This window comes from Aquarana catesbeiana, linkage group LG01 (assembly GCF_042186555.1).
Source record: "Aquarana catesbeiana isolate 2022-GZ linkage group LG01, ASM4218655v1, whole genome shotgun sequence".
NCBI classification, from domain to species: domain Eukaryota; kingdom Metazoa; phylum Chordata; class Amphibia; order Anura; family Ranidae; genus Aquarana; species Aquarana catesbeiana.
The window spans coordinates 92,364,781-92,379,914 of record NC_133324.1 but is presented as its reverse complement, the minus strand read 5'-3'; the positions used below and the strand labels follow the sequence as shown (position 1 = coordinate 92,379,914).

At 41.2% G+C, this 15,134-nt stretch overlaps 1 protein-coding gene across 1 annotated transcript in view; it reads left to right on the top strand.

Moving 5' to 3' along the window:
- The first annotated feature begins 6,044 nt into the window (after positions 1-6,044).
- C6 (complement C6) overlaps positions 6,045-15,134 on the top strand; it is a 125,599-nt gene continuing 116,509 nt past the window's right edge. The window contains exons 1-3 of the mRNA XM_073621741.1: positions 6,045-6,199; positions 8,974-9,128; positions 13,966-14,122. Coding sequence (XP_073477842.1) covers positions 8,986-9,128; positions 13,966-14,122 — 300 coding nt within the window. The 5' untranslated portion in view covers positions 6,045-6,199; positions 8,974-8,985. The remainder of the gene's footprint in view (positions 6,200-8,973; positions 9,129-13,965; positions 14,123-15,134) is intronic.

The following is a 15,134-nucleotide window of genomic DNA, read 5'->3' as shown; positions in this document are numbered from 1 at the left end:
ACAGTTAACTCCAAATTGATAACCTGTAAAAGATTTTAAACATCAATGAATATTTTTTAGGTACCCTAGATTTTGAATTTGAAAAGAACGACTGCGCAACATAAAAAATTGCAACGCCCACAATTTTTTTCTCCAGGGCCTCTGGTTTAATGTTTGTGGCTTCTAAGTAATTTCTACCAAAAAATGCTGATTATAAAATGAATGTAAAAAATTAAAAATTTGCCTTAGATGCAAAGTGGTTAAAGAGGACAAAGGCCAAAAAAAAAAAAAAAAAAAAAAGAGAAAAAAACTTACAGGGTTCTTTTCTCTACTCTATCCATTTTAAAAAAAGTCAGTTTTAGCTGAAGCTGGGCCATTTCTAATTTTTTATTATTTCCTAAATCATTTATATCCTATTTTATTCATTTTTAGTTATCTAAATTTTACTGAAAAAATCTCAGTGAAGTTGAAACAAAATCTCCATCAGGTCACAGAGAAAAACATGAATATTAGAGAATGGAGAAAGTTCAAATGGTCTATAAAACAATGGGATTTCACAAGTAATTACCAATCTGGCACCCCCGCCTACTGCGAAACATTACCGGGATCTAATGTATTCATTAATTATACTTAGGAACACCTTTTCATTTCTTAGACATTCCTGAAATATGAATCTGAAAAGGTTAACAGCTCATGAGGACAATTAAGTCTTTTCACTCCATCATGTCAAAGTAGCAGTGTGGTCCCCTCATGTCGTTCACTGTTATCCCCAAGTTGCCTAGCAACCACATCGCTCCGTCTGCTCGCACACCAGGCAAGGACATGATCTGATACTGTGATACGCAACAATTTTAAGGCATTTTAAAAGCTTAGCTAATTCACTGTTTACCTGGAACAAATGCAGGCATGCATACAGTATTTTTGCAACAACAGAGATCTTTATATCAAAGAGGCAAGGCAAGGGGCAAGGGTACCTTGGAAGCTGGAATTCCACCTTTCTGTAAAGTGTCAGCATAAGAAAATGGCCGTTCTCATCACAACTGTTTTTCTTCTAGTTATTTTTGCATCCACATAGCTGTCAAATATCATCTTGCTTTATTATTATTTCTTATTTTTATTTATTTATTTTTCGTTAAAGTCAAACTACAGACAAATGGCTAAATACGCAAACAAAGGATTTTTTATTTCTGAGCATCCAGTCCTGAGATTTACACAGCCCTGCCAGAAAGCATATCCAGCCTGGTGGCCTCACTTTGTTTTACTGAAGTTATGCAATACTGATGGATCACCTCCCTAGCATGTGGTTGGACAGTGAAAGAGCAGCAGACTGAACAGGTTTTCTCTCTACTCACTCTGCTCTCTTATGCTGTCAGCAAAAATGCATACAACATACTGTATATGATTAACTGCTAGTGCTTCTCCTTCTTCTCACTGTCTGAGCTCTGCTGTTCAGAGGGTTAGATGAGACTGAATCCAAGCCAGATTCACAGATCGGGGTAAAGGGCCAATCACAGCGGCCGTTTACCATGTGATTAGTTGTGTCCAATCGCAGCTGATCACATGTAATTGGACTTGCCCGGTTATCGGCATTCCTTTCCTTTAGCGCTGTGTCTGTGGGAGTAAAGGAGAGCCATTAACTGGCAAGGCTGTCAGGACATCGTTTACACTGATAATCAGGGCACTGACCATCAGTTCACTGATTATCACTGCAGCTTCATCAGTGCAACCTATCAGTGCCCATCAGTGTCTCCTTATCAGTGCCCATCAGTGACGCCTATCAGTGCCCATCAGTGTCTCCTTATCAGTGCCCATCAGTGACGCCTATCAGTGCCCATCAGTGTCTCCTTATCAGTGCCCATCAGTGTCGCCTATCAGTGCCCATTAGTGCTGCCTATCAGTGCCCATCAGTGCCGCCTATTAGTTCCTCATTATCAGTGCCCATCAGTTTCGCCTATCAGTGCCCATCAGTGCTGCCTATCAGTGCCCATCAGTGCTGCCTATCAGTGCCCATCAGTGCCGCCTATTAGTGCCTCCTTATCAGTGCCCATCAGTGTTGCCTATCAGTGCCCATCAGTGCTGCCTATAAGTGCCGCCTATTAGTGCCTCCTTATCAGTGCCCATCAGTGTTGCCTATCAGTGCCCATCAGTGCTGCCTATAAGTGGCACCTATTAGTGCCTCCTTATCAGTGCCCATCAGTGTCGCCATCAGTGCCCATCAGTGCTGCCTATCAGTGCCCATCAGTGCTGCCTATCAGTGCCCATCAGTGCCGCCTATCAGAGCCTCCTTATCAGTGCCCATCAGTGCTGCCTATCAGTGCCCATCAGTGCCAATCAGTGCAGCCTATCAGAGCCTCGTTATCAGTTCCCATCAGTGACACCTATAAGTGCCCATCAATGCTGCCTATCAGTGCCTATCAGTGCTGCCTCATTAGTGCCAATCAGTGCAGCCTATTAGTGCCCATCAGTGAAGAAGAAAAATGACTTATTTGCAAAATTTTATAACAGAAACTAAGAAATACTCAAAATTATAGTTTTTTAAGTTTGTTTAGCAAAAAAATGAAAAACCCAGTGGTGATTAAATACCACCAAATGAAATCTCTATTTGGTTGAAAAAAATATATAAACATTTTATTTGGGTACATTGTTGCATGATGGTGCAGTTGTCAGTCAAAATGTGACAGCACCGAAAAGCTGAAAATATGCCAATAGGCAAGTGGTTAAATATAAAGTTGAACTAAAATGTAATAAATGAAGAACAGTATCAAGAAGCGAGTTCGCCTGATCAGTGTAATTTCCACAAACTCTCAAGTGAGGGCCCCATTAAACAGATGATCAAGGCCCGGCAATGACAGCCAGTATAGGAAATGGCTTGCCTGATAAATGCCTGGCTTGCCGCAAATATTTACTGGAACTGTTAGGAAATACTGCTGACCAGTGACGGAATACAGGAATTCACAGGACGGGAGGTTTAGGACAGTTCAAGTAAACAAGACAGATAAGGGGAAGATAAATCTATGAGGTTTGTATGGGACGAAGTCAGCAACATTTTAGAAAGGCAGGATGTGTATCTCTGTGTTCCCCCCAAGCTATTAGTATTATTATATGTATGACATTGTAATACTCTCCTCTGTAGACAGAAATGGTAAAATGTTGTAGACAGTGGTAATATATACAGATACAGGCAGTCCCCAGGTTACAAACAAGATAGTAACAAGACATAACCGCAAAAAAAAAATCTCCCTGCAAATAAATGTCATAATGTGTTAGTATGCATCGCATACTAGCACATTATGAAAGACTTACCTGAAAACGAAGCCCTCCAGCCGAGCGCTGTTACCCCTGACAAGATTATCATGTTCACCCGGTCTTCCTTCCAGGTTCGCAGGCAGCCGCCATTTGTCTGGTTGAGCAGCGGTGACGTCACTCCTACCCATGCGCAGGAGTCACAGCCGCGGCTTTCTTTATGGATGACACGCCATCTATTGGGAGCGCAGTGCGCATGCGCTGGTGACATAGTAAATATCTCCTAAACAGTTTGATGATATTTACTGTACCTACAGGTGAGCCTTATTAAAGGCTTACCTGTGGGTGTAAATTAAAAAAAAAGGCTTTACTACAACTTTAAGTTGAATTTGTATGTAAGTTGGAACAGATACATTTTTTAAGTGTAACTCCAGCCAAACCAATTTATTTTAGGTTTTTTTGGATAGCATAGGGAAGGGTTAACGCCCCTGGAATGTTTGTTTTCCTGTCTGAGCCCCTGTTCAGGGGTTGTGGGTTGTAGTGGAAACAAGGATTGGTGATAAAGCATCAGTGGAAACACCTTTTTCCCATAATAACTCTTACAGAAGTGAATTTCCCTTCCTAGGGGTAGATTTCCTTTCACTTTCTGTTGTCTCCTTCCGTTTGTATGTGAATCGTATGTAAGTCTGATGTTCGTAACTCGGGGACTGCCTGTACAAAAACATTTAGAATTAAAGTAGATTTAATACAAGTAGTAGCTTTGATCACATAAAGGAAATACATGCTGGCCAGCAATCCACTTCTGTCTTTCAACTGTTCATGATAAAGACCATTGTTTATAATTGCAGGTCCCCCTTTTTCAATGTGACAATACAAGACTTGTCCCCAAAACATTGGTCTTCACAACAGAAATACAGAGTTGAATCAAGATGTAAGGGACCAAGTAAAATGACACACAGACGATGGCAGCTGCTTTTGATTGAGTTGAGTGGCAAAATCCTTGTCTTTGCAAGGCTTGAACCCTCCCAACAGTTACTCCTTTAGAGTAACAGATTCAATAAGAGTACTAACCTTGATTATAAAGCCACAGCAGGGAAAAGTCCAAACTTGTGAAGTCTGTATTCAATAAAAAATGTAGAAACATCCCATAAGAAATATCTTTTTCTGATCCAATGAATAGACCAACAGGACCGTAGTCGTAGAGTCTCTTCTGGAGGCTTCAGAGGGAGGATTCTGGTGAGGTTCTATTGGACTGTTCATTGGATAACAAAGATATTTTGTATGCTTAGATTACCATGTGTTCAACATCTGTGTTTTGATAACGTTATCATATTTTTAATTCATGTGGTTGAGGTGTTTTTTACTTGAATAATTATTGGTGGAATTTTTTTCAACAAAATCAATTATTTTTGTTATTACCAGTTGTTCCTTTTTGAAGAATCCTTTCTGGACTGTCTCCCTTTTCTATATTCAGTATAAACTAACCTGTGCCTTTTGGGATAATAGATAATGGATAGGATGCGGGAGGGAAATGAGTCACAGCTCTGACCCAATCAGGTCGCTTTCGGCCAGGGACTACCAATGTCGAACATGATCACTTATCGAATAAGACCACCACAGATCACTTTTCAAAGGAGCGGCTATATTAGCTGCATGTGTGAATGAGCCCTTAGACAGCTTCCACTAGGACAATTGCCCTATTGGAAGATTTCACCTCTCCTCCTGTCCCTTGATTTCCTATAGCTTTCTGTACTGTTTGGCGGCAAAGTGGTGTAGTGGGTAGCACTCTCGTCTAGCAGTAAAAAGGGTCGCTGGTTCGTACCCCAACCATGACACTACCTGCCTGGAGTTTACATGTTCTCCCTGTGCTTGCGTGGGTTTCCTCCGGGTACTCCGGTTTCCTCCCCCACTCCAAAGACATGCTGGTAGGTTAATTGGCTTCAGTCCAAAATTGGCCCTAGTATATGAATGTGAGTTGGGGGCCTTGGATTGTGGGATCCTTGAGGGTAGGGACTGATGTGAGTGTGCAATGTATGTGTGATAAATAATATATAATAGGAGGAACATCTTAATGAGACACAATGTACAGGGATAGGAACAATTGTAGACACGCACCCACACTCACTCAGGTTGAACTGGATGGACTGGTGTCAACCTTACTAACCATGTAACTATGTGACTATGTACTGGAGACAATGATTGACAGGACCAATAGTGAAGCAAATCTTTCCAGTGGGGGAGGGCACAGAGATTAATAAAAACCTGATAGAGGTGCTAACCATTTACCGTTCCATCCAAAACTAGAAAGAAAGTTTTGGGCTTTAAATACATTGTTGATTTTTAGTCTAATGAAGCTGCCTTTCTCCTGCTCGGAGAAAAGTTTTTAGAGGAGCCCCAGTGTGCATGGGGCCTAAGCAGAATATGACTACAACAAATCAAAATTCAACATGTTTGCAGGGTTGAAATATGAATGTGATCATTACATGCCAAATATCTAGATTGGTCATGTCACAATGTATTTGTATGGTACATTATGGTAGGCAATGCAAAAACATGCTACTTTAATGAAATGCATCATGGCAAAAATTTGGCAGAAAAGCCTGTATGTCCACGCAAGCTTAGAAATTTAATTTTTTTACTATATCATTAAAGAAGTAGATATCTGAAGTTGGAAAAACTATAGAAGCCACAAACATGATTTTTACCTGATTTATTGAGGACTGTCCCATCTGTGGGTGGCATCAGACACCACCACCCCCCACCCGGTCATCTAAAGTCTATAACCAGCTTGGATTTTACACAGAGACTCCTGATTTAAAAGATAATGGAACCAAACAATGGTTTTCAAAATACTCAATTTGCTTTTCAATGGATGAGGGGAGTGGAGGTTGGTATAAAATTAACCAATGTAAATAAAACTCTGGACTTTTACTTTAAGGGAATCTACTCCACAGATAGCAGAGTCACAGGAGCCAAGGTAAGGGATGCTAACACAAAAATAACCTAAACACATTTAAAGAACAATGAAAGTATTCATAAAATTGTAGGCAGTAATGTTATGGCTTAAATGTATGATGTATCATACAGTTATCTAAACTGCCATAAAGTATGTCTAACCTCTTCTGGAAGACAGTTTGCTAAAACACTGTATATCATAACCCGATGCTGTATATTTTATCTTTCTTTTCATTACTAAGGACCATATTCACCCTTATTTCATTGTTTTATGCATCTAAGCAAGGCTGGTCTCCTCCAGCCTATTTCAACCACTTCCCGCTTTAATAATGTGTCGGCAGGATCAATGGGGCTTCTTTTAATCAAAACATAAAAAGAATGAAAGCAACCTTTAAAATTACATGACGATTTAAAACTTATATGAGATGTAATGATTGTGGTTACATTTGTTTTAATTAGGGTTTTCCACCAATTATGAAGCACGGTCAGGACTACAGTTAGTTTTTTCAACACATTCTGTTCAGCCATGGTGTACAGTTTGTTGTTTATGAACATATAACATCATTTCTATGGTGTCATACATGGATTTATATACTTTGTGATCAGAAGGATGTGCTAGAATGACATGAAGAGTAGTAGTGGATATTGGTAAATTTGCTTGATCAAGAAAAACTCTAAATCCGGGGGTCTCAAACTGGCAAGCTTCCAGCTGTTGCAAAACTACAAGTCCCATGAGGCATTGCAAGGCTGACAGTTACAAGCATGACTCCCACAGGCAGAGGCATGATGGGGCTTGTAGTTTTGCAACAGCTGGAGGGCCACCAGTTTGAGACCCCTGTTCTAAATGCTTTGGATTGCAGGACTCTAAAAATACAGACAGCAGAATGTGAAACTATTGTTAAGTGTCTTTTGCTCAGGATTCTGGGGCTTGGAATTTGTATTACTATTATTTTTTGTTATCACTCTTAGTAGCATGCATATCTTCTGTTAAATGCCTTGGGGATTTTTTTTCTAAATGTGCAGAGTAAAGGCAAATCATAGTAAACTTTATTGCAATTAACTTTTTTGCTCATAGCACATCCCGCATAGACTGCTCTTTCTGATGTGTTTTACTTTAAAGGGCTTAATTGCAGGACGTTAGGTTTTTCAGGGTGAAACACACTAGAACCCTGTTGCCCCTCATGCCTTTTGGCACTTTTTTGTGCATTCCCTGGCACCCCTGCAGACAGACAGTGTATAAACAGTGATCTCTACAGTCTTATGTAATGTGTCTCAAGTCATAGCTCCCAAATGTCCCTGATTTTGAGGGACTGTCCCTGATTTGGAGCAATGTCCCTCTGTCCTCCTCATTCTGGTCTGATCTATATAGTTGTATATAAAAATGCACTTTTTATCTTTCAAAAAGTGTTTCCCAGTGCTAAACCTTTCATCCTAATTCTAAATTGCTGCATTTGTAAATTTTAAAAGCCAATATAAAGGAATATTAGTGGTCAAAAAAGCGCTTGTGGATTTAATTCATCTTTTTTTTGGTTATGTCCCCTTTAAGGGGCATGACAGGGGGGCGTGTCATATGCCTACATACATTTGCTAGTAGGTGTCCCTTATTCCCATCTCAAAATGTTGGGAGGTATGGTCAAGTTTATGTCTCGTGAAGCATATTCCCAGTCTTTAACAACTCCTACAGCATGTTCGCCATCTCTCACAACTCCTAGAGCATATTTACAGTCGCAGACCATCTCTTGTTGTTGCATATCTGCAGTCTCCAGGGCCGTAGATGATTTTTTTTTCCTGCGTAAGTGGGAGTTAGCTATCTCAAATTGCAAGACTGACGCAAGATGGTGCCCTTTGCACCTGCTCAGAAGGGTTATGTTTGGGGGTGTCATCTGAAAACTCTGGGCCTGTGTGCAAGATCAAAAGTTCAGCTCTCCTGCTTGTGAAAGCGAAAGTGTTCAGCAAATATTGGGTGTGGTTCCCATTATGCTAAATATTAGTCATGGCTTAATGGGGCATAAAGTGCAGGGGTTCAGTAGTAAGTTAGGCAGATTTCAGGGGTCAGTAGTAAGTGGGGCAGAGTTCAGGGGTCAGTAGTAAGTGGGGCAGAGTTCAGGGGTCAGTCAGTAGCAGGTGATGCAGAGAACAGGTTTTTTCCTAAAAGTAGGAGGGGCTTAAAGGGGGATGATTAAACAGAATCTGTGCCTAGTCGCTCTGTACACTACACACATATGCCACAGAATTTGTACCCACAAAATGCTCCTACTTGCTAATTCATAAATGACAGTCTCACAGATACACATAAACCTCAGAACAAAGGATCAAATTTAAAAGTAAACTTTTCCATCACGCATGCTTTGGTTCAGGCTATTTGTAATGTAAGAGGCTGAACTTGAAGCCCCCTATATCAAGAAAGTTGACCACAACTGCGCTAAAACAAGCAGCCTATGCAGGTTGTGCTGTGAACAATAACGTTTATTCCGGGAACAGAGCAGCTGCCATTTTGAACTATGGTACATTGGTTTGTCAAACCACAGTTATTATTGTAAAATGACTTTACAGGTACAGCTTGTAAGAAGAGAGTAGGGAAATTTGAAAAATGTTGTTTCAGATGTCTTTCTATGAGCTGTTGGTTAAAAAAAAAAAAAAGATATTCTACATTAGAAAAATAATAGAAACAAGGTGTGACTGGTTACAATATGCAACACATTTAGTTTCATGAAACAATACCGCTGTATGAATTATAATGCTGAAAAAGCTAAAGAAAATGCTGTAATTTATGTATTGCATATCTCTCATTTTCAGTGTTAATCGTTGATGGCGTCCAGGGTCTGCCTCTTGAGTTTGCTCATAAGTTGCCTTGTAGCAGAGGCCTCTTCATGCTTTTGTGAACATTACCCATGGGGCTCTTGGTCAGCATGTACCAGAACATGTGCTTATGGAACACAGAGCCGCTCTCGGTAAGTTCCGAATGGTTCATGTAACTGAAATTTACAGTCACTTACTAACCACCATAGCAATGAAGAGTAAAACAAGTGATAAAGAGTTAGCTTTTTGCTATAAAGCGTTACCTACTGTAAACGACATAAACAGGTTTTAAAAAGTTCAGACATTTTAGGCTAGATATGTAGGCCACACAGCAGATGACTTCCAACATTAGCCCCGGAAGAATTTACCCCCTTCCTGACCAGAGCACTTTTTGCGATTCGGCACTGCGTCGCTTTAACTGACAATTGCGCGGTCGTGTGACGTGGCTCCCAAACAAAATTGACGTCCTACTTTTCTGACAAATAGAGCTTTCTTTTGGTGGTATTTGATCACCCCTTCGCTTTTTATTTTTTACGTTATAAACAAAAAAAAGAGTGACAATTTTGAAAAAAACGCATTATTTTTTACTTTTTGCTATAATAAATATCCCCCAAAAATATATAAAAAAACTATTTTTTTCCTCAGTTTAGGCTGATACGTATTCTTCTACATATTTTTGGTAAAAAAAAACGCAATAAGTGATTTTTTTTTTAAATGGCGGCGATCAGCGATTTTTATTGTGACTGCGACATTATGGCGGACACATCAGACATTTTTGACACATTTTTGGGACCATTGTCATTTATACAGCAATCAGTGCTATAAAAATGCACTGATTCCTGTGTAAATGACACTGGCAATGAAGGAGTTAACCACTAGGTGGCAGTGTAGGGGTTAAAAGTGTCCTAGGGGCGTGTTTCTAACTGTAGGGGGATGGGCTGTATGTGACATGTCATTGATCTCTGCTCCGATGACAGGGAGCAGAGAACAGTGACACTGTCAGTAGGCAGAACAGGGAGATGCTTGTTTAGGTTAGCATCTCCCCGTTCTTCCTCCCCATGAGGCGATCGCGGGTATCCGCGACCCGACTCACGGAGCTTACCGCGGGCGCGCGCGCCGCCTCTTAAAGGGAAACGTACAGGTACGTGATTCTGCCTGAGCGTGCCCTTCTGCCGCAGTATAAATGCGTGAAGCGGTCGACAAGCGGTTAAAGGCCTCAATGAGATGTCCCAGTCCTCTTACATAGCTGTAATGATCTAGGCATATCCACTTGGGCTGGTTCTTTTTCTAGGGCGCTAAGGGAAATTACTTGGGTGCCAATCACTTTGTAGAACAAATCTAAGCTTATTTATTGCTGACTGCAGAATATGGGAAGGATGGTGGAAAATAGTCAGCATACCCAACTGCACCCAGTCTTAAAGCTCAGGCTAATGTGCAAAAAACCTTTCTGTGTTCCTACAGACAATGCTGGCTTGTGTCAACTCACAGATCTTAAAGGAGTTGTAAAGGTAGAAGGTTTTTTATCCTAATGCATTCTATGCATTAAGATAAAAAACTTTCTGTGTATAGCAGCCTCCCCAGCACCCCCTCAATTACCTACCTGAGCTCCTTCTCTCTCCAGTGATGTCCACGATCCCCTCAGCCATCCAGTACACTCCTCCTGATTGGCTGAGACAGAGCAGTGGTGCCATTGACTCCCGTGGCTGTCAATCAAAGTCAGTCAGCCAATCAGGGGAGAGAGGGGGCAGGGCCAGGTCGGGCTCCATGTCTGAATGGATACACAGCGCTCTGACTTGGCTTGGGTGCCCCCTGTAGCAAGCTGCTGGCTGAGGGGCACTCAAAGGAGGGAGGGGCTAGGAGCATCAAAGAGGGACCCAAGAAGAGGAGGACCTGGGCTGTTCTGTGCAAAACCAACTGCACAGAGGAGTTAAATATAACATGTTAGTTATTTAAAAAAAAAAAAAAACAAGCCTTTATAATCACTATAAGCTACTAGGGTGTCAAAGGTTCTTGGAGTATCTTGGTAGCAGGACAGCTTAGAATAAACCCTCCCTCTGCTAGTCACTCACCACCTCTCTTCAACTGGGGAAAAGGCACAAGTGCTTCCTCTATGTTGAAGCACTTCTCATCATTTAGTAGGCCAGCATCTTGTACCAGAAAAAGACGGGAGGGGGGAGGGCCTCAGTGGAAAGCCCTCAAATAATGGACAGTGAATGTCCGGTACCTCATCCTGGAAATTAGACTACACAAAAAATTCTAACATACTAAATTGGAAGGACTTTGATGGTACCAATGGTGTAAAAAAATATCAAAAAATATTTATTGTTGTACAGGTTAAAATTGATAAGACATGGAAATACGCATATATATATATCATAAACAAAAGGAAAAAATACGAAAAGCAAAATAATGCTCCTCTAAGTGTTGGTTCCCATCAACCCCACTGCAGTAGGGGATAAGAGACTTGCTGTAGCTTTGACGCAGTTTGCGTTTCATGGGGCAGGGGATGCCATTGGGCCAAGAGAAGAAAGTGATTTCTGCTAGCGGCTATAGCACCGCTTACGATCATCGCAAATGAATCTGGCAGGCTGTTTGTAACCAAGTTAATCGATCGATCACCTTGGAACATTCAGCCTGCCCATTAATGGTTTGACTCTCAGCCAGTTCCTGCTGAACCGTCCAAGATTCCAACCGTGTATGGTCATCCAAAGACCAGGAGATACAGAACTCAGCACTATGTCCCTATAGTTAGGAGCCCAGATAACTAAGAACCAGTGGCGGCTGGTGCTCAATATTTTTTTTTGGGGGGGGGGCACAGCAAACTGCTCATCCTCGTCATTCGGGCTACTGCAATCTGCTGCTATGGGCTCTGCTAGGAGGATGGTGCCCAGTGCAAGCTCTATGGAGCCGGGAAGGCGGCGATCAGTCTTAGGCCAATGCTGCTCCTGCTCCAGCTTGCCGAGGGACTGTTGCTTCTCCTCACTACCGAACAAGAAGTGGGTACTGAGACCTGATTGGCTGGGTGTCCTAAGACTCCATGGCCAATCGGGTCTCAGGACCTGCTTCCTGATTGTTCGGGAGGAGAAGCAGGAAGACATTAGCGAATATTTATTTTGCTAATGTCACACAACTGGGTGGGCTCAGGGTGCAGTGCTCTGTGCCCCGACCACACCCTTTTTTGAAGCCAATCATGTGCTTAAAAAAAAACCCATTGAAACCCATATGTCCAGCGCCCTGCATGTAGATTATGGGCCAAGCACATGCCCCTAATAGAGCGGCCACCACTGCTAAGAACTCAGTTGAGGCTGTTCTAAATATTTATCACCTCCACAACTCACACCACTAGGTCAAGCGATTGGCTGGGCTGATAAGTATTTATAACTCAGCCACTCACTACATATAGCAAGGGTTGTACAGTACAACTGCAAAGTACAGATGATGACATCCTTCAGTCTCATCTGATCCCTCTCTGTGACCTCTCATCCAATGAGGAAAGAAAACTCTACATCTACACCAATGGTTCCTGGAGTCCCTGAAGTGTTGCCCACTAAAATGGATCTGTAACAACTGGTGTGAGCAAAGCGCAAAGAAGCAGTGTTAATTTTGACGCCAAATTTCGATTTAGCTTTATTAATTGTCTTTTGACTAAAATGCCATTTTAGTTTTAGTCATATTTTAGTCATTTGAATTGTTTTAGTTTTAGTTGTATTTTGGTCAACTAAAATCTAATGGGTTTAGTTAAATTGTAATGCATTATTTAAGCATTTCTCTAGAATTGCCAAACTCAATATATACTCCTGGAGTAAAAATCTAATAATATGTTATTATTTATGGTATTAAAGTTTGAACATGCACTACAGACACAGATTTACCCATTCTGATATATATCGTCTTTATAAATTAAAACCGAGTTTCATAAACAAACAAAAATATTGTTTTTTTTTTGACAACTTTAAAATATATATGTAAAAAAAAAAGTAAACTGTATTGGCTATAATGCCATTGCACATATTACCTGAATATATTACCAACATTAAATACAAATAGGAAAAGTCTTTTTCTTATTTTTTTTTTTCATCAGCTTAGTAGATGCCCTCTACATAGTCTTATGTGGTAGTGCAGTGTTAATTTTGAAGTCAAATTTTGATTACGTTTAAGGCTGGGTTCACACCATTGCGAATTGGATGCGGGATCCCTGCATCCAATTCGCAATAGCAGGAGATTTTGACTGGCTCTCTATGGAGCCGGTTCACATATCTCCGCAGCGGGTCCGTGCGTCTTTTGGTCCGTTTTAGCTCCGAATCCTGCCCAAATTTCGGGCTGAAATCAGGCCTGAAACGGTGAACCAGGACGCACCGGACCCCTTCTGTGAGCCGCATGTGGCTCATACATGAATTCAGCCTTAGTCAGTCTTTTGAATAAAATGCCATTTTAGTTTTAGTCATATTTTAGTCATCTGAATTGTTTTAGTTTTAGTCATATTTAAGTAGACGAAAATATTTTTGTAGACAAAATGAACAATACCGAGAAGGGCCTTCTTTCCCTTTAGTAGCTCTGCACACACCCATATTTTGTTCTAGAAAGATCAGGAATGCCCAACAATTGTGTATGCTCAAATTATCATGTGTGGCTTTTTCTATAAACGCATTCCAGGAAACAGAAAACATTTTTCCCGGATTCTAGCTAGTTGAAACCTCTGTTTGTGTTACAATTGATGAATTTCATTAGTTTACTGCTTGAGCCTTATATTATTAGCTTTATACTTTTCCCATTGAAACGTCTTTAGTTCCTACTGACCTCCCCTGTCCCCACACAATAACTTCAGCTTCACCTCCTCTGTCCCACTACACAACAACAGAACCCACCACCCCCTAAAATAGTATTTATATACCAAAAATAATAAAATATTCTTATATCATATATGGCTGTAAAAAATTACATATGTGTTTGCAACAAAGCCAGTTATTAATATGCTGCTTTTGGTTACAGAAATATAGTCTATGATGAGCACTACAGGAAGAATAATTGCGAACAAATTTGCACAAAATATGAAAGCCGATCTTGTAATGAAGAACCGTGCGCCATCAATTGTCGACTTGGCGACTTTGGACCTTGGTCTGATTGTGACCCATGTCTCAAAAAGCAGGTATGGCCCTTGAAAAGCTCTACATCTTAAAAGAGAAGTATGGGTTTTCTTTTTTTTTGTATATTCATACTTACCTAGGTGGATGCAGCATCAAACCGATGCTGCAGTTGTCCACTGCCGCCTCTGCACTGAGAACCGAGCCATGAACACCACTGATGGCTCGGTTATCTCACCTCCCCAAGTGGAGAGCTGCTGCCTGTCAGTCAGCAGCTCTCCACTCTGCCCCTCCACACTCATTGGAGCGCTGAGCTGTGGAGGGGTGGAGAGTGGCCGTCTCGGCGGCTCAGCGGCTCGCTGAGACTGCTATCAGTCAAGGCAGCTGGCGGATCCAGACGTCTTAAGTCGGAATGACGTGCTGCCTCGAATGATGGCAATGACGACAGCGGAGAACGGACTTCAGACTGCTCTCCCCTGAAAATGGGTCACAGGAGTGCAAAACAAATTGCACTCCTGTTACCCAGAGGAGAAGCCCAGCCTAAAAAGCTCAGGCTGGACTTCTCCTTTAACTAAATCTTACTACTAATGTAGTCTTACTTTTACTCTCCGAACAATGACAAAAAAATCATAGATGTCTCACACACTGCTGTTGTTTTTGCATGTTTTTGCATGTTAGTTTACAATAACTCCTATCAATCCTTATTTTAAAGCAGAACTAAGGTCTTTCAATCATCATTACCTGTTTTTAAGCCTTATGCTACTAGCCCTACTAAATGGATAGGAAGGTATATTATATTTACTTGTTTTACATTTCTTCAGTTGTTTCCTGCTTTCTGGCCTAAACCAAAAGGATGTCATAGATGTCATACTTCCCAGGAGTCTTCATTTGCATTTTTTTCTTTTATCAGGGGGGGGGGGGAGCTTTCTCAGCTAAGCTCACCCTCCTGCCTGCATGTCTGAGCTAAGGGCAGATGGATTCCAGGAAATAAATCCCACATACATCATCTACCCTTACTCAAGATGGCCGCAACAAGAAAAGCTAGAGGGGTGTTTTTCAAAGTGATTTCACAACAAA